The sequence below is a fragment of the Callorhinus ursinus genome, unplaced genomic scaffold (genome assembly GCF_003265705.2).
Source record: "Callorhinus ursinus isolate GAN/ISIS: 27379988/994484 unplaced genomic scaffold, GSC_fseal_2.0 scaffold19, whole genome shotgun sequence".
NCBI classification, from domain to species: domain Eukaryota; kingdom Metazoa; phylum Chordata; class Mammalia; order Carnivora; family Otariidae; genus Callorhinus; species Callorhinus ursinus.
Window position 1 is genome coordinate 24,865,444 of NW_027397081.1, and position 24,664 is coordinate 24,890,107.

At 35.7% G+C, this 24,664-nt stretch overlaps 1 protein-coding gene and 1 long non-coding RNA gene across 7 annotated transcripts in view; one reads left to right on the plus strand and one right to left on the minus strand.

Moving 5' to 3' along the window:
* Positions 1-24,664, minus strand: part of ARHGAP32 (Rho GTPase activating protein 32) — a 311,991-nt gene that overhangs the window by 106,216 nt on the left and 181,111 nt on the right. For all 6 annotated transcript variants that reach the window (XM_073903977.1, XM_073903975.1, XM_073903974.1 and 3 more), the window contains one exon: positions 13,574-13,660. In XM_073903977.1, coding sequence (XP_073760078.1) covers positions 13,574-13,660 — 87 coding nt within the window. The remainder of the gene's footprint in view (positions 1-13,573; positions 13,661-24,664) is intronic.
* LOC141374552 (uncharacterized) overlaps positions 9,790-24,664 on the plus strand; it is a 68,959-nt gene continuing 54,084 nt past the window's right edge. The window contains exon 1 of the long non-coding RNA XR_012381555.1: positions 9,790-10,005. This is a non-coding gene — a long non-coding RNA (uncharacterized lncRNA). The remainder of the gene's footprint in view (positions 10,006-24,664) is intronic.

The window sequence follows — 24,664 nt, forward strand, 5'->3', positions numbered from 1 at the left end:
ACAAAATGGCAAACCCACTTTGGAAGACAGTTTGTCAGTTTCTTATAAAACTAAACATACCTTACCATAGCTTCCAGCAATTGGGACTCCTTGGTGTTTATCCAGATGAGCTAAAAGTTATGTCCACACAAACGCCTGCAGGTGAATGTTTATAGCAACTTTATTCATAATTGCTGAAATTTAGAAGCAACCAAGACATCCTTCAGCTGGTGAATGGATATGTAAACTGTGGTACATCCAAACAAAGGAATATTATTCAGCACTAAGAAGAAAGAAGCCATGAGAAGACATGGAGGAAACTTAAATGTGTATTACTAAGTGAAAGAAGCCAAGCTGGAAAGGCTACATACTGTAATAATTCAAACTATATGACATTTTGAAAAAGGCAAAACTACAGACAGTAAAAATATCTGTGGTCACCACTAGTTAGGGAGAAGTGAAAGATAAATACAGCACAGAGAATTTTGAGGGCAGTGAAACTATTATGTATGATACCCTAACAGTGGGTACATATAATTATAAATTTGTCCAAACCCACAGAATGTACAACACCATGACTAAACCCTCGCTGACAAAGGAATGTAGCATCATTTGCAACAAAGGTACCACGTTGGGGAAAGATGTCCATAGTGAACAAGATTGAGCATATGCGGGGATAAGAGGTATACAGGAACCTTGTACTTTTCACTAAAGTTTGCTGTGAGCCTAAAACTTCTAAAAAATATACTAATTTTTAAAAACTATTCATGTTTTCATCCCTCTAGGCAGTATTACTGAAGGAAATAAAGATCAACAACCAACCACAAAAATGCAAAAGAGCCTTAAAAAGTAAGTTTGGGTGGGGGATTGGATTTCAAAATTCATTTCCTTATACATCAGTGAACTGATTTCTTTCAATATTTAAAAATGTTCTTGTGCCAGCAAAAGTCTGTTCTTTTAAACAGAGTATCATTCACAAGATGAAAACCTTAATATAAGGTTTTATGGTTTTTTTTGTTTTATGATTTTCTTAACACTTTTTACTACCTCATTTAAAAAAAGAATATAGTACATAACATAGGAAATATGCTTATTGACTGTTTATGTTATTGGCACAGCTTCTAGTCAAGAGTAGGCTGTTAGAAGTTATGTTTTGGAGGAGCAAAACTTGTATGTGGATTTTTGTGTACTGAGGTCAGTACAATGTTTTTGCAATGTTTTTGCAAATCATCTAAAACTGTTAAATTCACTGAGAAAATTCTAAAAATAGTAAAATATCTCCCATTTTAGCAGATATGAAAGAACTTTAAATTTCATATGTAAAAAAAAGCTTTAATCATCAAATTTCCAAATAAACTGAATAAAATACAACTGACCCTTGAACAACATGGGGGTAAGGGTCATTGACCTCAGTACACAAAAATCCACATATAAGTTTTGCTCCTCCAAAACATAACTTCTAACAGCCTACTCTTGACTAGAAGCTGTGCCAATAACATAAACAGTCAATAAGCATATTTCATGTTATATTATGTACTATATTCTTTTTTTAAATGAGGTAGAAAAAAGTGTTAAGAAAATCATAAGATACATTTCCAGTAATGTACTGTATTTATAAAAAAAAAAAATCTATGTGTAAGTGGAACCATCTACTCAGACCGATGTTTTTCAAGAATCAACTACATGATCAGAATATTTTAGAAATTCACGTATTTTATAAATAACAAAACAAAAATACGAAAAACTCCTTATGTATATCTGCTTAAATTTTAATTTACTGCTAACTTCTATCCTTAATAATTATTACTATCAAGTAATTTTTGCTATCCAACCAGTAAAATAAAATATCAACAATTCTTGATATGGCTGAAAAAGAAGGATGAGAGAAAGAAATCTCTAATGTACCTAGGATCAAATTTCTAAGGCAAAAATTTGTTCTTCTCTCATTACTGAGGACCTACATAGTACAAGAACTGGAGTAAGCATTAGAGATGCAACAGAGAACCATCAAATCTCCAACTTCTGAGAATTTATCTCTAGTGAGAAAAATACATGTTACTTAAGCATTGTTGAAATGCAATGTTATACTAATTTCAGGGGCACAACACGGTGCTTCAACAATTCTGTACATTACAAAATGCTCACCACAGTAAGTGTAGTTACCATCTGTCATCATGCAATGTTATTACACTCCATGATTTATTTATTTTATAACTGGAAGTATATACCACCTCCCTTCACCTATTTTGCCCATCTCGCCAACCACCTCCCCTCTGTCAAACACTAGTTTGTTCTCTGTATTTATGAGTCTATTTCTATTCTGTTTGTTTGTTTGGCTTTTTAGATTCCACATATAAGTGAAGCCATATGGTATTTGTCTTTCTCTGTCTGACTTATTTCACTTAGCATAATACCCTCTAGCTTCCATCCATGTTGTCACAAGTAGCAAGATCTCCTTCTTTTTTATGGGTGAATAATAGTCCACTGTGTATATATACACCATAACTTTACCTATTCATCTACTAATGGCTACTCAGGGTCGATGCCATATCTTGATTATTGTAAATAATGCTGTAATAAACATAGAGGTGCATATATCTTTTTGAACAAATACTTTTTAAAGTAAATAAATGCAGAAGTAAAATAATTCTAACTTTGTTCTGTGAAGAGATTAAACAAAAACCTACTCAGGGAAGGTAGTCAGGAAAAGCCCTTCTGAGGTGATATCTAAACTCTGTCCTGAAAACTGAGAAGGCACCAGACACAGTAAGTACACAGTGTGAAAAGAGTTACAAGCTGAGCAGTGTTCAATACTTAGTAGTAAGGAAAGAACTTAGTCTTTTAAAAACTGAATGAAAGCTAGCATGACCAGAACAAAGGAATAAGCAGATTGTCATGACATGATACAGAAGAGGTAGGCAAGGTCTGATCAGGTGGGACCCTCACAGGCCTTAGTTAGCAGTTTGAGTTCAGTTCTAAATACAGTGAATATCTATTGAAGAGTGTTAACGATGAAGATAACATTTTCAATTTACATTTTACATCACTCTAGCAGTTTAAATGGTTCTCATTGATTACAGGATGCAAACACAAATGCTAATCACAACATCCTAACAAGATATAGCACCTTGGGCTAGTTTGGTAATAACAGAGATATCTGCTGTTCTTTCTAAGAAAAATAGTCCTCACCCACGAAGTCCCTTTATCATGGAAAAGATAACTGAAAAAGAATTCTCTCTTTAATGATATGATGAAGTTCAGTAAAAAGAGATGACTGGAAAAGAGAATGAACTGATTTAATCTTAGCGGGGCCTTATCCTAGATATAGGACTTTACATAAGTTACTTAACACCCATCAGCAACAGTTTACTCACCTATAAAATGAAAATAGTAACATATTTCACAAAAGAGTTACAAGGTTTGGATGTTTAACAATCTATCTATGTATTTTGTTCATACACAGATGTTCTAGAAATGTGAACAGTTGACCCCACCCCTTAGTAAGAGCATTTTCTAAGTGGACTAAGTGGAGGAGATACTTAATACCAAGGAATGCATTTCCGATGGTGGAATTTCAAGCAGGAGATATTTTGAGGCAGGAAAGCATTCCCCTAAAACCAACTGTTTACCCCACCTACCAGGACACAAAGGAGCTTTCAGAGTACTGTAAATATTTATGAAAAACTTGAGCCTCAGAAAAAATAAACTATTATATAATGATGAATCCTCGTTAAAATACAAAGGTAGTTCATATAATCCAAATACAATAAAACCATTCATTTTAACTGGTCTAAAGCTTACAATGAAACAAAAAAATAGTAAGTACTTTGTTAAGCAGTGATTTCTTACACTAACAAAAGTATACTTACAGAAAGGAAAGATCATAAAGGATTTTCATTAGGACACACGTTAGAATAAATTCTTGTAACAGCTAGGTTTAAATTTGCCATTTTAAAAAATCAACACTTAAAACCTGATGTTTGCTTACTTGCTAAAGAATAAAACAATAGACCACTGAGTGGCATGTAGACTCATTACCATTGACATTATACTTATAAATGATTTACTCTAAGTAACGGGGCTCAATTAGTATGAGAGTTTATCTCTTTTTGGACTTTTTAAAATTACTGAATGTTCAACACTTGAGAGAGTAAAAGTTTTTCTAGTATCTTCTTTGACATGTGACCAGATTTCCAAGAATTATTAATATTCATTAAGTTCAAATTAAACATATTACGTTTTCTGAAAAGTAAGGAATAGGCAGAGGAAAAATTAGTATGATTTTCAGAAAAAATATATTACCATTCAGATCAGTATCATGACACAAGTGTTTTTTCATCCACACCAGCCAATCTGTTTGTTCTACATAATACTTTTTTTCAGTTTCTGTACTTAAAGAACAGAATGAGAAATAATGGAAGGAACATTTGAAAAATAATATGCCTATTTGGTTAAGACAACTTATTCTAAATCATGATTAGTATGAAAGGAATGGCATTGGGGGCTTGGGCAAGGCATTAAGGATCTATTTTCCAAGGCATCTGAGTCACTTTTTAAAAAATATTTTATTTATTTGAGAGAGAGAGAGAGCACAAGCAGGGGGGAGAGGCAGAGGGAGAAGCAGACTCCCCACTGAGCAGGGAGCCCAATGTGAGGCTCGATCCCAGGAATCCAAGATCATGACCTGAGCCAAAGGCAGATGCTTAACCAAGTGAGCCACTCAGGCGCCCCTCTGAGTCACTTTAAAAATGGTTAATATTCACCTGAGACACAGCAATGTTGCTAAATGAGATCTGTATGATAGGCATCTGTTCCACTTGCTTTGGGCCCATGCTATACCAGCTTTTAATATTCTAACTATCACTCAGACTATATAATGACCTGGGATTGTAACCAGTTGGCCTGGACTATCTCCCACAAAGGCTCCTGATTTGAAGTTTCCACTTAAGAAGCCTCTGAAGACTTCCCCAACCTGAGAAAGGAAACAGACATCAAAGTCCAGGAAGTAATGGAAGCCCCAAACAAGACAAACACAAAGAGAACCATACCAAGACATATTAAGAATTTAAATGTCAAAAATTAAAGATAAAGAGAGAATCTTAAAAGCAACAAGAGAATAGCCAGTAGTAAGTATAGAGACCACCCATAAGACTATCAGCTGATTTTTCAGCAGCAAGTTTTCAGGCCAGAAGGAAGTGGCATGATATATTCAAACTGCTGAAAGGAAAAAACCTACAACCAAGAACAGTCTACACCAGCAAAGTTTTCATTCAGAACTGAAGGAGATATAAGGAGTTTCCCACACAAGCAAAATTTTAAAAAGTTCACCACTAAACTGGCATTATAAGAAATGTTGAAAGGATTTCTTTAAGCATAAAGGAAAGGGCCATAACTAAAAGTAAGAAAATTATGAAAGAAAAAATTTCACCAGTAAAAGCTAACATAAAAAAAGATGGTGGATCGATCACTTATAAAGCTGGTATGAAGGTTAAAAAATAAATGTAGTAAAATGAACAATATCTACAATAATTAGTAAAGGAATACACTAAATAAAAAGGTATAAAATATGAAGTCAAATACATAAAATAAGGGGGTGGGGAGTAAAAATGTAAGACTTTTAGAATGTGTTTCAACCTAAGGGACCATCAAGTTAAAACAGATTGCTATGTACAAAGAGTGTTACATATGAACTTCAGGTTGATGACAAAACAAAAATCTATAATAGATACATTAAAAATAATAGAAAGGAATCCAAACATAACAATAAGAAGTCAAGTTAAAAGGTAAGAGAATAAGAGAAGAAATACAAAACAATTAGAAAACAATTAACAAAATGGCAATGAGTACAAAACCATCCACGACTGCTTTAAATGTAAATGGACTAAATGCTCCAGTTAAAAGACAATAGCTAACTAAATGGATAAAAATGTAAGACCCATCTATATACTGCCTACAAGAGATTCATTTCAGGCATGAAGACACATACAGACTGAAAATGAAAAGATGAAAAATAATACTTCACGCAAATGTAACAAAAAGAAAGCTGGCATAGCAATACTTGTATCAGACAAAATACTTTAAAACAAAGACTATAACAAGAGACAAAGAGAGGCTAATATTATACAATGATTGAGATCAATCCAACAAGATAATGTAACAACTGTAAATAGCAGACAGAAAGCAAGAAACTGACAGTAACAGTAGGGAACATTAACACCCCATTTACATCAATGCATGTGGTGTCTAGACAGAAAATCAATAAGGAATCAGTGACCTTAAACAACACATCAGACCAGATGGACTTGACATACATATAGACAGAACATTACCAAAACAGCACAATACACATTCTTTTCAAGTGCACATGGAACATTTTACAGAACATATCACATGTTAGGCCATAAAACAAGTCTAAAATAAATGTTGAAAGACTGAAATCATATCAAGAACCTTTTCCCATCACAATGGTATGGAACTAGAAATCAATTCCAGGGCAAAAATTAGAAAAAACACAATCATATGGAGGCTAAACAACTACCTGATCAATGAAGAAATCAAAGAAGAAGTGAAAAAAATACCTGGAGAAAAATGAAAATGGAAACACAACTGTTCAAAATCTTAAGGGAATAGCAAAAGCAGTTCTAAGAGGGAAGTTTAGAACACTACAGGCCTACCTCAAGAAACAAGAAAAATCTCAGGGCCCCTGGGTGGCTCAGTCGATTAAGTGTCTGCCTTTGACTCAGGTCATGATCAAGCCCCAAGTTGGGCTCCCTGCCCAGCAGGGAGCCTGCTTCTCCCTCTCCTCCCCACTTGTGCTCTTTCTTGCTATCTTTATGGCTATCTCTGTCTCCCTCTCTCAAATAAATAAATAAAATCTTTATAGAAACAAGAAAAATCTAAAAACAATTCACATTTACTCCTATAGAAATTGGAAAAAGAAAAATAAAACAAAATCAAAGTTAGAAAATAATAAACATCAGAGCAGATAAATGAAATAAAACTAAAAACATTAGAAAAGATCAGTGAAACTAGGAACTGGTTCCTTGAAAAGATAAACAAAATTCATAAACTTTTAGCCAGAGATGACTGGCTGGCTCAGTTGGTGGAGCCTATAACTCTTGATCTCGGGGTTGTAAGTTTGAGCTCCACACTGGGTATAGAAATTACTTAAAAAATAAAACAAAAACAAAAACAAAACAAAACAAAACTTTAAGCAGACTAATCAAGAAAAAAAGAGGAGTCAAGTAAATAAAATCATAAGTGAAAGAAGAGAAGTTACAACTTACCCCAGAAATACAAAATATTATTAGACTACTACAATTACACATCAACAAATTAGACAAACTACAAAAAATGGATAAATTCCTAGAAACATAAATTATTCTAACACTTAAGCAAGAAGAAACAATATCTGAACAGACCAATTACTAGTAATGAAATTCAATCAGTAATGAAAAAACCCAACAAACAAAAGTCCAGGGCCAGATGGCTTCATGGATTAATTTGAAAAAATAATGTAAAGAAGACGGAATACCTAGCCTTCTCAACATGTTTCAAAAAATGGAAGAGGAAGGAATGCTTCCAAATTCATTCTATGAAGCTAGCATTACTGTGATACCAAAACCAGACAAAGACACTACGAAGAAAGAAAATTACAGACCAATATCTCTGATGAATGTAAATGCAAAATTCCTCAACAAAATATTATACAACCAAATTCAACAGTACATTATAAGGATCATACACCACAATCAAGAGGGATTTGACAGGGATGCAAAGATGGTTCAATAGCCACAAATCAATCAGTATGATACATCACATTAATAAAATGAATAAAAAATCATATGATCATTTCAACAGATGCAAAAAAATGCATTTGATAAAATTTAACATCCATTCATGATAAAAAAACTCTCAATAAAGTGGGAATAGAGGGAGCATACCTCAATATAATAAAGGTCATATACAACACTCCTACAGATAACATCATACTCAATGGTAAAAAGCTGAAGTCTGTTCCTTTAAGATCAGGAATATATCAAGAATGCAGTCTCACCACTTTTATTCAACAAAGTACTGGAAGCCCTTGCCACAGCAATCAGACAAGAAAAAGAAATAAAAAGAATGTTATTTGGTAAGGAAGAAGTCAAACTGTCACTATTTGAAGATAACATGGTACTATATACATAGACAACCCTAAAGACTCCACTGATAAAACTATTAGAAATAATGAATGAATTCAATAAAGTTTCAGATACATTAATATAAAGAAATCTGTTTCATTTCTATATACTAATAACAAGCTAGCAGAAAGAGAAATTAAGAAAAAAATCCCATTTACAATTGCATCAAAAATAATAAAATACCTAGATATAAATTTAACCAAGGAGGTGAAATACCTATACTCTGAAAACTATAAGATATCAATGAAAGAAAGTAAAGATGCCATAAATAAATGTAAAGATACACCATGCTCATGATTGGAAGATTTAATATTGTTTAAATGTCCATACTACCCAAAGCAATCTATGGATTCAATGCAATCGCTATCAAAATACCAATAGTGTTTTTCACAGAACTAGAACAAAAAATTCTAAAATTTGTATGCAACCACAAAAGACCCAGCCAAAATAACCTTGAGGAAAAACAAAGCTGGAGGTATCATGCTCCTAGATTTCAAACTACACTTTGAAGCTATGATAATCAAAATAGTATAGTATTGACACAAAAAGAGACATCTATGTCAACAGAACAGAGTAGAAAGCCCAGAAATAAACCCATACTTATATGGTCAATTAATCAATGACAAAGGAGCTAAAAATATACAATGGGGAAAGACAGTTGCTTCCATAAATGGTGTTTGGAAAACTGGACAGCTACAGGCAAAAGAATGAAACTGGACCACTTCCTTATACCATATACAAAAATAAACTCAAAATGGATTCAAAACCCAAATGTAAGACCTGAAACCATAAAACTTCCAAAAGCAAACACAGGCAATAAACTCTTTGACATGAGTCTTAGCAGTATTTTTTTTGGCTCTGTCTCCTCAGACAAGGGCAACAAAAACAAATATAAAAAATTGAGAATACAGCACACTAAAAAGCTTTTGCCCAGAGAATGAAACCATCAACCAAATGAAAAGGCAACTCCTAAAAGGGAAAAGGTACTTTTAAGTGATCTATCAGACAAGGGGTTAATATCTAAAATATATAAAGAATTCAAACAATTCAAGACAGAAAAAAAATCTCATTTAAAAAATGGGCATGAGCACAGGAACTGAATAAACATTTTTCCAAAGAAGACATAGAGATGGCCATGAGACACATGAAAAAATGTTCAACACTGCTGATCACAGGGAAATGCAAATCAAAACCACATTGAGATGTTACTCCCACCTATCAGAATGGATAGTATCAAAAAGACAAGAAATAACGATTTTTGCCAAACATATAGAAAAAGGAATCCCTCATGTACTGTTGGTGGGCATGTAAATCGGTGGAAACACTATAAAAAATAGTATGGGAATTCCTCAAAAATTTAAAAACAGAAATACCATATGATGCAGCAATTCCTCATCTGGCTATTTACCCAAATAAAACAAAACACTAATTTAAAAAGATATTGTATGCACCACTATGTTCACTGCACCATCATTTACAATAAATGTGATATGGAAGCAACCTAAGTATCCATTGACAGATAAGTGAATAAAAAGAAGTTATGGAATATAGGTACATGGAATATTACTCAGCCATTAAAAAAGAATGGAATCTTGCCATTTATGACAACACAGATGGACCTAGAGGGTGTTATGCTAAGTGAAATAAGTCAGACATAGAAAGACAAACACCTTAACATTTCATTTTTATGTGGACTCCAAAAAGCAAAACAAACAAACAACAAAAGAGAAGCAGACTCATAAATACAAAGAACAAACTGGTGGTTGCCAGAGGGGAGACATATGGTGGATGCAAGAAATAAATGAAGGGGATTAAGAGGTACAAACATCCAGTTATAAAATAAGTAAGTCACAGGGATATTAAGTACAACATAAAGAATATGGTCAATAATATTGTAATAACTATGTACAGTGACAGATGGTAACTTTATTTATCATGGTGATCATTTTGTACATAAATGTCAAATCACTGTTGGTATACCTACAACTAAATATGATACTGTATGTCAACTATAGTAAATTAATTAACTAATGTTTACAGAGAGATTATAATAACATGGAGGAATGCTTTATAAATAAAAATTATGTAAAATTACATATATATATATCCCTGAATTCAATTATAAAATACAACTATGTAAAACAAAGCAAAAATCGGCAAAAATATAAACAAGCAATCTCAGGGTAGTAGTATTATGGTAATTTTCTTCTTTTTTCTCCATTTCCCATATTTTCCAAAATTTCTAAACATATTTTTATCCTAAAAACCTACAAACCCATACTTTTAAATCAGAAAAAAAAGATACATATATCTGTCTTCAAATATGTACATATGAATGGTGTCTAGACTCTCTCCACTTAAGTCATGCAAAGAAACTTGACTGCATTCTCAGTACATTTCTGTAATTCTTTATTAACATTTAGGATATGCTTGCAGATTTCAGAGTAGCTAATCAACTATAAATCATATTAGAAAATGACAGAAGAATAGGGGAAAAAAAACCACTAGACTGAGGTTCAAATCCTGGTCTTTCTCTTTAATTTTATGACCTTGGGGAAGTTATTAACATTCTTGAGTCTTAGACTCATCAGCTGTAAAATGAAAAACAGACTATTTACCTCACACAGTTGTTGAAAGAATGAATGTACTGCATGTCACACCTGTATACTAGACACACAGATAATCAAAATGCCTACTGAATTGGATCATTTCAGCATGAAAGACATGGTTTACATTTCTAAATTCACAATTTAACAAGAAACAAAAACTTGAAGGGCAGAGACAAGAGCACAATTAAAAGTTTCAAAGATAAGACCTAAAAGAAACAGTATTACTGAACCTCCAGAGAGGTGAAAAAAAAAAATCACAGTTGTTGAATCGGTCATTTTCTAAGATTAAAGAACAAGAGAAGAGTGGGTTAAATAAAAAGAATTTCGAGTGTACTTTAAAAATTAGAAATTAGCAAAAATATGCAATATATGAAAACATATCAACATGTAATGGTGACCATATCTTATCTGAAGACTAAGCAATCTCTTAAATCTGTTCTGGATTGTGAATTCCAGTGCAATGCAGGAAAAACTGGCAATCAGGAAACTGACGTTCTTAGCAGTTCCTGCTAAGATTTCATATAACTTAGGAAGGCCACATCAGTAATTTGGGTCTCAATTTCCTCATTGGCAAAATGAGAGGGCTTGATTATGAGTCTATATAATATTAGTTATAAAAAAATATAGGATTCCAATTTAATGATTTATGGCTGACACATTTGGCAAGAATACATAAAGTAAGACATGGGGGTGCCTCAATGATCACTTACAGAACTGCAGAGAAGTGCAGTGGCATTATTACATTGCGGTAAATTACTACTTTGGTGTAATGAATAGTACACTGAGTAGTCTGAAATTTTTTAAGCAGATTGACAAGATACTTGCAACCAGGAAATAGCCTAACTAGCTAGGTCACTAATTCATGCAAGCATAATTAAGTGATGATTATACATTCTGACATATGGTTCCAAAATACCATGCTTACCTTTTGAAGGTCACTTAAAAAAATAAACACAAGTGCTTGTGACACTACGTTTCATTCATGAGAATAAAACTATTTGCTTTGTCAGATCATATGGTAGTTAATGGTGAGAAGGAAAGATGCTAAAAGATGTTAGGTTATAGAGGGATTACTGAATTCATTACTGACATATCAATCATGTGCTCTAGATAAAGAAGATATGATTTATATTTATGTATGAGTACTGGTTCACCAAAACACGTGTTATTTTCACTTAAAAATTAAGTCATGATGGGGCGCCTGGGTGGCTCAGTCGGTTAAGCATCTGCCTTCGGCTCAGGTCATGATCCCAGGGTCCTGGGATTGAGTCCCGCATTGGGCTCCCTGCTCAGTGGGAAGCCTGCTTCTCCTTCTCCCTCTGTCTGCCACTCCCCCTGCTTATGCGCTCTCTCTCTCTCTCTCTCCCTCTCTCTGTCTGTCAAATAAACAAATAAAATCTTGGGGGAAAAAAAGTCATGAAAAAGAAGCATTTTATGAAACATGACACGAAACTTAGTGATTCAGAGCTGCCTACTTCCTCAAAGGAACCGAGATGATACACAATAAAACATATATTAACAATATGAAACTTTGGCCATCTTATTTATATAGAAGCTAAATTCAATTTCCAATCTCATATTCTGACACCAATAAATAAAAGCACTTAATTCTGAAAGGTTTTCTTTAAAATCACCAACACTAAGAACTCAGGTATTTCCCACATGAGATAAGCATTACTTTTCAAGATTATGTGATTTTTAACTTCAGGTACAAGAATAATACATTTTTGGGGGGAAAAAACCCATAAATGCCCCTATCTTAGTCTTTCCCAAAGAAAACTAAAAACTTTGCACAAAAAAAAGCTTTTCTCAAAAACAGTCACTTCACAATCACTAATTCAAAACTAGGCATAAGGCTTAATGAAAGTAGGGGCGCCTGGGTGGCTCAGTTGGTTAAGCGACTGCCTTCGGCTCAGGTCATGATCCTGGAGTCCCGGGATCGAGTCCCGCATCGGGCTTCCTGCTCAGCAGGGAGTCTGCTTCTCCCTCTGACCCTCTTCCCTCTTGTGCTTTCTATCTCTCATTCTCTCTCTCTCTCAAATAAATAAATAAAATCTTTAAAAAAAAAAAAAAGGCTTAATGAAAGTAAAGTAAGCAAAGGAACTAAACTACTTACTTGGTGGAGGAAATAATCAATGCTACAAATGACCTACTTCAAATCTCATTGAGAGAAATCACAGTAATTATCCTCACAAAAGTTCTAACACTAAGAGTCAAGAAACAGTCCCCTTCTAAAACATACACATACACACACTACATCCACTACAGTGAAACTTCCTGCCTGGTAGAAAAGTGAGCATCTCAGGCAGAGACAACTGAAACTTTGTTTGCTCTTTTACTGTAATAGGTGACAAGTAGTTGATTCATTTAATCTTATCATCAATAAAAGATGATTTCCTTTACTCTTACAAGAAGAGTTTTCATTTAAGTTTGTAAATTAAATATCTGTAGGACTGATTTTATTAATTGTTTCGATTCTGAGTACATGCAGAATCACCAATATGACTGGGAGAAAGAATAACACAAAACATCTGTGTTACCATAGTCACTGTTATTCGTCCACAAATGTCTAAAGCCTTAAAAACTTTCTTAAAATGCAGACAGAAGATATGCAAGTTACAATACTAAATTGTGCATTCCATGTAATTTTGTATGAACACATTTATGTCTTTTTTAAAGGATACCAAACAATGGTCATACATAATCCAATTTCATTTCGATATCATACAAGTATCCTTCTGTGAATTCTATTAGATGCTGTAAAAAATGCATTAAAAGGAATCTACACATCCACAAAATTACCTGACAAGCAATGTGCACGAGGTAGACCAGCTCTTTAGATTCACAGCCATTTTTCGTTATTTCATTCTGTTCTTCTGAAAGTGAAAGCTATGTCAAAAAAAGGGGGGGGCAGAAGAGAGGGAAAGTCATGAGTAATGAGTAAGAATAAACTAGGCATTCAGTAAACTTAAGACCCTCACATCAACTCACTCTAAGATACGCCTTTCAATGGAACTCTATTGCTTATGAAGATAAAACAGAATTCAGGATGTTTTTAAAAATATGTTTCTAAGTACTGTCTTCATAGTTTCAATCTAAAGTAGCACAGTTGCATAACAATAATAAGTAAAATACATTCATTCAAGAGCAGGTCCTCACTTCCTTAATTTATTTAGCACATATGTGAAAGGAAGGCAGTAAGGTGGGCACTGGGAGACAGCAGGAGCAAGTGGCTGAAAGAAAGTTCAGGCTCTATTCCAGAGATTGGAAACTGGCTTCCCAGAGAACAGACTGGGCCTGCAGACATGTGTCACTTCAGACTTATCATGTGTATCTCCACATCAGATTTTATTTTTACCTGAACCAGCAGCAACAATTTAGAAACTGAGTTGTTTCAGATAAAAAATACAGATTTCTGGCTTCTACTGAAAAGTCAGAAAATCTGAAATATTAGATCCATATTCTCACAAAGCAACAACTGGCTGGAACTGAAAAGTGACCAAACCCTTTAAATGAGGCATGTATTTTCCAAAAGACTTTGCCACCAGTATCTAAGCTGAATGGTAACTGTCATTCATCATGCTGCTTGCTTTGTTATTTTTTCATGCACTACTCTCTTCTTGCATTTATATTACATATCTGCCCCACTTAGGGATGTGAATTTGCAAACTCTGCCCTAGAGACAGACAGCCCTGAGTTCAAAAGTACCACTAACTAGCTGTGTAATGACCTACCTACTTAATCTCTCATCAGTAAAATGCAAATGATTAACAATACCTATTCTCAAGTTTGTGAGTATCAAATGAGATAATGCATTTAAAGTGTTCACCAAGATGCCTACTACTACTCATAAGTACTTAATGTTTACCATCATTATAGTTACTATTATACAAAAAAAAAGATAAACACATATTCTCTATTTTTGAGAGCAGTATCACTGAAGTATTTTTAAAAACATTCTGATATTAAGTAGAAGTTCATAAGATAATGATCATTCTCACACCAGCCAAAATAAGCCAGATTAACTACAAAATCATACTTTTAAAAAAAGAATTAGGGGTAAGGAAAAACCTAAATGAACTAAATAGGGAAAGTGACAAGACATTCATGAGACAGAAGAGACTCAATGACATGCTCAGAAGCCTGGTGAAGATGCAGAAGGATAAAGAACCTGCACTAGACAGGGTAAGGAGAAACCAGCCAAACCATGAAGACTGCATGTGGACTGGAGTAATGAAAGAAAATTCCAAGGGAAACCTATAGCAAAGAGACAACGCCCACCTGATCCCAGGTTATAGAGTCAGTGCACCAAAGGCTGGGGGAAGAGCAGGAGCATGGAGAGAGATGAACCTGTGAGTTGTGCAGCATCTCCCCGAGCACACTGCCGCTAACCACTGCAGATGGGGAGCAGGGCAAGAAAGCTCAGAGAGCTCCTTCTGAGGGATTCAAGATACTCAACAACTGAACGCTGGAGGTAGCACAGAAAAGCCAGGAGAAACCCCTGGAGGCAACCCAGGGCTTCAGAGAGTAAGAAGCAGCTCTACACCAAGGTTCACAGTAGGGTAGACAGAAGAGAGTTCTCCATTGGCAGAGGAGATTGCGGAAAGGATTGGAGAACAAAGAGAACTAGCAACCAGGCAGCAAAGAAGAGACACAGAAAGAACACATGCTCTCCCTCAGTTCAGAAAACTGGTGGCTCAGCAGTAAAGCACAAAGAGATCTTTAGATATCTCACCAATTTTCAATTCCCCTCAATGGGGGGGAAAAACTCCTGAACATCCAAACCACAAGGAAGAGTACAGAATTTTAAAATGGCCATAACTACAAAAGACATAAAGACTAGTAATAAAATCAACCTTCCTAAAAAGAACTAAGGCAGAGGGGAGAGTGAGGAAGAGGAGAAGAAACTTCCCAAAAAGGCAAAAAGATAGGCGGGGAGGACTTAACAGAAAAGGATGGTCAAATGGTGTCAATAAAATGGCAGGGTAGGCAACTCCAAACTCCATTCCCTTAACAGAAACACGAAAAAAAAAAAACAAGCAAAAACTCACAACCAACTTTCTCAGTAGTCTAGAATACAGTAGAAGGTTTACAATCACCATGAGAACAATGAATCAAGAAAAAAGCCAACTTGTAACTTGCAGGAAACCTTTGTGGTATTTTTACCCAACCTTGCTCCACCCCTCCCCGTCTCAGCAGCACTCTTGTAGGACCCTCCTCCTTCCGTCTGGAAGGAGCAGAGACATCATTAACAAACTAAGGTATCTGTCCTGATCTGTCTGTCTGGCAGTTACATGAAGGGTTGACACAAGGTACATGTCTTTTTTTCACCCAGGGATTTTAAAAAAACAGCATTGCTAAAATACTGTAAAGTGAACTAAAAGTCTTCACTTACTTGAAGCAAAAGATTATAGCTAAGACATAATATAGACAGCTTAATGCCCAGGAGAAAGAGCTGAGGAGAGAGGTTCCTTGGGAAATGAGAGCATTCAAAAGTGTCTGTGTATGCTGGGACATATAGAAAGCCATGAATATATTCAGGGTAGGACACATGCACAAAAGACATAAGGATTTCCATGCTTTCACCTCTACTCTCCAGGCTAAGACAGAGCTAGCTGTAAAGAGCTTGGGTAACTGATGAATTAGTCTCTCAACACAAAGGAAATGTGCAAAGACTGGCTTATTATTTATTTTCTTTATTTTTAATTTTTAGTTCTTGGCATTCAAGGAATTCCCTAACAAAACACTATCTGAACACAAGTAAAAGAGATGTCAGTGAGCACATAGGACATGGAACACAATCTTTTCAAAAACAGTCTGGAAAAGCCACTAAAAACACAGACTGCAGCCTTTAGGATCAAAAACAGCAAACCTGTGGTAAGGGATAGAATCTGATTTCCATGGTTATCACATTATAATATCCAAATGTCCAGTATGCAACAACAAAACTCACAAAATATACAAATAAAACAGGAACACATGGGTCATTCACAAGAAAAAATAATAAACCAAAAGAAGTGATCCCTGAGAAGTCCAGATATAGGACCTAACAGATCTTAAATATACTATATAAAACACACTCAAAGAGCTCAAAGAAAACCAAAGGAAACCTGAAAAACAATGTATAAATAAATGAAAATATCAATGAAGATAAAGTAAAAAAGGGACCAAAAAATAAATTTGGAGAATGACTAACAATTCTAACTAAAGGGATCTAAGAAATACTAACTAAACCTAAAAATTCACTAAAGGGATCAACAGCAGATTTGGGCAAGAAGAAGAATCAGCTTACTTAAAGATAGGATAAGTCAAAATACAAGTTTCCCCCACTATCCAAAAGTAGAGCTTTTCTTTGAAACCTTTTAAAAGCCAATGGATGAAAGACCTCAGTGTGACACAGAAGTCCATCAAAATCCTAGAGGAGAACATAGGCAGTAACCTCTTTGACATCGGCCACAGCAACTTCTTTCAAGATACATCTCCAAAAGCTAGTGAAACAAAAGCAAAAATGAACTTTTGGGACTTCATCAAGATAAAAAACTTCCGCACAGCAAAGGAAAACAGTCAACAAAACAAAGAGGCAACCCACAGAATGGGAGAAGATATTTGCAAATGACACTACAGATAAAGGGCTGGTATCCAAGATCTATAAAGAACTTCTCAAACTCAACACCCAAAAAACAAATAATCAAGTCAAAAAATGGGCAGAAGATATGAACAAACACTTCTCTGAAGAAGACATAAAAATGGTAACAGACACACGAAAAAATGTTCATCATCATTAGCCATCAGGGAAATTCAAATCAAAACCACACTGAGATACCACCTTACACCAGTTACAATGGCAAAAATGGACAGGGAGAGAAACAAACGTTGGGGAGGTTGTGGAGAAAGGGGACCCTCTTACACTGTTGGTGGGAATGCAAGTTGGTACAGCCACTTTGGAAAACAGTGTGGAGGTGCCTCAGAAAATTAAAAATAGAGCTACCCTATGACCCAGCAATTGCACTCCTGGGTATTTACCCCAAAGACACAGATGTCGTGAAAAGAAGGGCCATATGCACCCCAATGTTCACAGCAGCAATGTCCACAATAGCCAAATTGTGGAAAGAGCTGAGATGCCCTTCAACAGACAAATGGATAAAGAAGATGTGGTCCATATATACAATGGAATATTACTCAGCCATCAGAAAGGATGAATACCCAACTTTTACATCAACATGGATGGGACTGGAGGAGATTATGCTAAGTGAAATAAGTCAAGCAGAGAAAGTCAATTATCATATGGTTTTACTTATTTGTGGAACATAGGAATAGCATGGAGGACATTAGGAGAAGGAAGGGAAAAATGAAGGCGGGAATTGGAGGGAGAGAACCATGAGAGACTCTGAGAAACAAACAGGGTTTTAGAGGGGAGGTGGGTGGAGGGATGGGTTAGCCCAAGTGATGGGTATTAAGGAGGGCACATACTGCATGGAGCACTGGGTGTTATACGAAAACAATGGATCGTGGATCACATCAAAAACTAATGATGTATAGTATGGTGACTAACATAACATAATTAAAAAAAAAAAGCCAAAATGGTATAAAGCAAAGAGTATTCTCTGTTTTCCAAAAGTCTGCATTACACCACCTTACTTTTATGAAAGACCTCTATTAGTTAGTACCTATTTTTGTTAATTCAAAGAAATCCGAAAGGATTTTCACTTTTATGAAAAGAGCCATTACTGTACTAACATAGGTCTTCATCAAAGCAAAGCAGTATAACACAAAGTTTCAGAAAGCAGGAGAAACCTGTATACAATCCAAAGAACAGAAAGAGAAAGAAATTTAAAAAAAAAAAAGTGAAATGTTGCTCAGGAACCAATAGAATACCTTCAAGAAGACCACATGCATTATGAAAATCCCAGAAGGAAAGAGAGAAATATAATAAAGAGATTATATGAGTAGTGATATCAAGAAGATGGAAGAATCAGAGAACCCAGACTCTAGATTGTCCCCCACAAAAACAGACATTAGCAACTATCAACACACAAGAATATCTTTGTGAAAATCCTAGAACTTGGGAGGTGAGGCCAACACAAACACTTAAGACCACAAGACTGGAAAAAATCATATTAGAAGGGAAAGAGGAGTAGTTTTACAACAATCAGCCCTTTCTCAGGCCAGCATAGCACCACACTGAAAGGGATTCCCTAGGGCTATGGTTTTTCCTTAGGAAAAAAGAGCCCTCGAGAGGTATCTAGCTTCCCCAATGCTGAGGGGTGAACTTCAGGAGGTGCACTTCTGTCTTGCCTCTCGGGAACACTGAAGGAATTGGCAAGGATAGACCACCTGGGATCACTTAGTAACAAAGAAAGGGGATGGGGCACAAAGAAACCAGTCAATGGATATTGGTGGTGGCACATGTCTCTGCTGGCAACCTTGCCTAATAAGAAAGCCCCACCTGCACTTCTGCCCATCTTCAGAGATAAATGGTGACCAGATCAGCCCAGCGGACACAGTCATCAGTTTTGCCTCGTTGGGGATCTCCAATCAACAGACCAGCCAACTAGAGAGAGCAGTCAGTGACACTACCAGACTGCAGAGCCTGGCCTCCAGGCTGCACTCAGATGCAAGGCATAGCTTGTGACCCTGCCAGGCTGGAAGACCAGTCAATGAACACTCTTGACCAGGCAGAACCAGAATCCCTGACCAGGTAGAAAACCCAACCAGTTACCATGCCCAAACACAGCAAAAGATGCGCATACCCTCCATCATCACAGAGACCAGCCTGTGTCCCCGCCCAAAAGCACAGACAGCCTTTAGCCTTCCTCAGTCACAGAGCCCAGCCTGAGGGCTGGGTGTGACAGACCCACCTAAATACAAACACCAGTCTGGCATGACCTGGCCATTTCAGTACCGAGTGTGGCCACAACTAACCAGGGATGATTACTGAGCCCAGCCCATATCCAGGTGCAATCACAGCCCTGCAAGTGGTTCTACCTGATGACAGAGCCAAGCCGGCAATCCACCTGACCTCAAAAAATGTGCACTGGCTTCATCTATCAAGATCTCAGCAGCAAGCACTGACTACCTACAGATTCTACCAGCTGGCGCATTCAAGCTCACCAGCCAGGGTGACTGTTCAAAGTCTTCCCCTGTCAAATGAACCTATAAAAACTGGAAGAGGAGACCGCTTCCTCAAATGTGCAGACACCAATGCAAGAACATAAGGATCATGACAAATCAGGGAAACATGACATAGGAATAGGACATAGGGATGAGGAATGAAGTAGTTGGAAGGGAGGAGGGGGTGACCTAATAAGTGACCCTAAAAAACAAAGATCTAGGAGGTAACAGACAAAAAGTTCAGAATAATCATCTTTTTTTTATCAGAATAATCATCTTTAAAGAAATTTAGTGAAATACAAAAAAAAAAAGCCAACTAAACAAACTTAAGGAAACATCACATGAATAAAATGAGAAGTTTAAGACATAGAAATGATTTTTTGAAAACACAGAGCTAAGGAATATAATGACTGCAATGAAAAATTCAATACAGAACAACAACAGACTCACTCTCAAAGTAGAAGAAATAATCAATGAGCTTGAAGACACAGGTATTTTGAAATTATCTAGTCAGAAGAGCAAAAGAAAAAGAAATGGAAAAAGAATGAAGAAAGACTACAGAACTTACAGGATACATTAAGTGTAACAATACATGCATTACTGGAGTCCCAAGAGAAGAAGGAGAAAAAGGGACAAAAAGTATATCTAAAGAAATAATGGCTGGGCGCCTGGGTGGCTCAGTTGGTTAAGCGACTGCCTTCGGCTCAGGTCATGATCCTGGAGTCCCGGGATCAAGTCCCACATCGGGCTTCCTGCTCAGCAGGGAGTCTGCTTCTCCCTCTGACCCTCTTCCCTCTCGTGCTTTCTATCTCTCATTCTCTCTCTCTAATAAATAAATAAAATCTTTAAAAAAAAAAAAAGAGAGAAAGAATGGCTGATCATTTCTCCAATTGGAGAAGAGATACGGATATCCATGTATGTGAAGTTCAAACATCACCAAACATATTGAACCCAAAGAGGATTTGACCATGACACATTCAAAAATCAAACAAAAAGAATTTCAAAAGCAGCAAGAGAAAACAGACTTTCATGTACAAGGGAATCCCCATAGCTTTATCAGCAGAAATTTTGCAAACCACGAGAGAGTGGGATGATATGTTCAAAGTGCTGGAAGAAGAACACTGACAAACAATAATACTATACAGGGCAAGCTGCCCATCAGAAATGAAGGAGAGATACTTTCCCAAACAAATAACAGCAGAGGGAGTTCACTGCATTACAAGAAATTCTAAAGAGAATTCTTCAAGCTGAAATGAAAAGGTCCTAATTAACAAGGTAAAAACATAAACGTTTAAAATTCAAGAATAAAGGTAAATGCACAAATTCAAAATTCTCTATTATTCAAAAAGTGATATATAAATCACTTTTAACCCTAGTATAAAAGTTGAAAGACAAATTAAAAGTGACTACAGCTACAATAGCTTTTAAATAGATACCAAATATAAAAAAATATAAGTTGTAATAACAGTAACCTAAAATGTGAGCTGAAGAAGACCAGTTTTTCTATGAAATCCAACTTAGGTTCTTATCAGCTTAAAACAGGATATCATATGATATTTTATGTAAACTTCATAGTTTACACAAAGAGAAAGCCTAAATACAGGAAAGAGAAGAAAGGAAACCAAATATAATGCCACAACTACTCATCAGATCACCAACGAAGATGGCAAGAGTAAGAAGGTAACAAAGGAAATATAGATCCAACAGAATAATTAACAAAATGTCCTGAACTATCAACAATTATTTTTCGTATTAGTCGATTCATTTAGAACAAAATTTGTAAGGTCAAAAATCAATGAGATCAATGTTATCAGCTTGATGGCAAATTCTATACCCATGAGAAACAGTTTATAACTTTAAGTGAACAGTTTTCTGTATGAAACATTCTAAACAAATGCAGTCTCCTAAAACAAGCTTAACAGAAACTGCAGTTATTTCAGAGGATGTCAGTGTAGACTTTGTTAAAGCAGAATATCACAGCAGTATTTCTTACAATCTAGGCAGAAATCAATTTCATGATAAAATAATTAGTAGAGATTTAAATTTAAGATAAAACTTTCTCCTTCCTAACTGTTCTCTATATGTTGTGGGTTGACAGTTAAATACACTTTGCTATTCTTCATTACAAAAACAAAGTAAAGTGCCCAACATGCTTTATATTAGCAAAACTCTGTATCATTAACCTTTTCCCCTTAAAGTTTTTCATTTAGTATTACTACAATTTGTGAGTCAATTTTTCTTTTAATTTTAGGCTTTTTAAAAATTAAGGTTGAATGAAAGTAGTTTGGGCTTCTACTCTTCTATTTCTGGACCAATGTCCAGTTAAAACCAGCCAGGGTAAATGATTCTCTTTCTCTTAGATATGCAAGACAGTCTCACCCCTCCTCCCTTCCAACTACTTCATTCCTCATCCCTATGTCCTATTCCTAGTTCACTAACCAAAGGATCAAATTCCCAAGTCTAACTGTTGATTTATTTCACCCACATAATTTTTTTTTTAATTCCAGTATAGTTAACATACAGCGTTATATCAATTTCAGGTGTAGAATACAGTGATTCAACAATTCCACATATTACTCAGTACTCATGAAGACAAGTGTACTCTTAATCCCCTTCACCTATTTCACCCACCCACCCCCACCTCACCTCTGGTGACCATTGATTTGTTCTCTTAGTTAAGAATTTGTTTTTTGCTTTGTCTCTTTTCTTTTTTTCTTCCTTGTTCTTTTGTCTGTTTCTTAAGTTCCAGGTATGAGTGAAATCATATGGTATTTGTCTTTCTATGACTGGCTTATTTCACTTAGCATTATTTTTTTTTAATGGTGAAAAAATTTAGATTTAGCCAGCTGGACTCAGTTTAGATGATCCTAATTTTGTTGGCAACATCCAAAGAAAGCATCATAGTCAGGAGCCAAACATATACCTTCTCTCCATCAGGCCTGATCAAGGTGTTGACCTTGGCCATGTCAATGTCGTTGAGCTTCTTCACAGCCTGTTTGATCTGGTACTTGTTGGCCTTGACATCCACAATGAACACAAGTGTACTGTTGTCTTCTATTTTCTTCATGGCCAACTCAGTAGTCAGGGGCAACTTGATGATGGCACAGTGATGAAGCTTGTTTCTCCTGGGGGCACTTTTTCGAGGATATTTGGGCTGCCTTTGGAGACACAGTGTCCTGGGTCATCGGAATGTAGATGATGTGTGGATCTTCTTTTTTTGTGTGACTGTGGACGGCCTTCAGCATTGCTTTCTTGCCCTTCAAAGCTTTGGCTTTGGCGTTAGCTTTGGCTTTGGGAGGGGCAGGGGCTTCCTTCTTGGCCTTCAGCACCATCTTCGTGAAAAGGATTTCTTCACTTAGCATTATACTCTCTAGATAAACTCATGTTGTTGCAAATGGCAAGATTTCATCTTTTTATGGCTGAATTTATATTCCATTGTATATATCACACCTTCTTTATCCATTTATCTACTGATGGACATGGGCTGCTTCCATAATTTGGCTATTGTAAGTAATGTTGCAATAAATATAGGGGTGCATATATCCCTTCAAATTAGTGTTTTCATATTCTTTGAATAAATACCCAGTACTGTGATTACTGGATCATAGGTTAGGTCTATTTTTAATTTTTTGAGGAACCTCCATACTGTCTTCCACAATAGCTGTACCAGTTTGCATTCCCACCAACAGTACAGATGGGTTCCTTTTTCTCCACATCCTTGCCAAAACTTATTTCTTCAGTTTTTTATTTTAACCATTCTGACAGGTGTGAGGTGATATCTCATTGAGATTTTGATTTACATTTCTCTGCTGATGAGTGATGTTGAGCATATTTCCATATCTGCTGGCCATCTGGATGTCTTCTTTGAAGAAATCTCTGGTCATGTCTTCTGCCTATTTATAACTAGATTACTTGGGGGTTTTGGTGTTGAGCTCTATAAGTTCTTCATATATTCTGAATACTAACACCTTATTGGATATGTCATTTGCAAATATTTTCTCCTATTCAGTAGACTGTCTTTTAGTTTTGTTGGTTGTTTCATTTGCTGTGCAAAATTATGATATACTCCCAATAGCTTATGTTTTGTTTTGTTTCTCTCGCCTCCAGAAACAAATCAAGAAAGATGTTTTTACAGCTGATGTCAGAGAAATTACTACCTGTGTTCTCCTCAAGGATTTTTATGGTTTCAGGTCTCACATTTAGGTCCTTAATTCATTTTGAATTTTTCTGTATGATGAAAGGAAGTGGTCCAGTTTCATTCTTTTCCATGTAGCTGTCCAGTTTTCTCAACTCCATCTGTTGAAGGGACATTTTTTCCCATCGCCTATTCTTGCCACCTTCATTGAAGATTACTTGACCACATAATTGTGGGTTTATTTCTGGACTTCCCATTCTGTTCCATTGATCTTTGTGTCTCTTTTTGTACCAGTACCATACTGTTTTGATTACTACAGCTTGAAGTCTAGAAATGTGATACTTCCAGTTTTGTTTTTCTTTTACAAGACTGCTTTGGCTATTCAGTGTCTTTGGCAGTTCCACACAAATTTTAAACTTGCTTGTGCTAGTTCTGTGAAAAATGCTGTTGGTATTTTGATAGGAATTGCATTAAATGTTTACACTCTTTCTAGTAGTATATACATTTTAACAATATTTTTTCTTCCAATCCATGAGTATGGAATGTCTTTCCATTCTTTATTTTGTCATCTATTTCTTTCATCAATGTTTTATAGTTTTCCAGAGTACAGGTCTTTCACTTCCTTGGTTAAGTTTATTCCTAGGTAT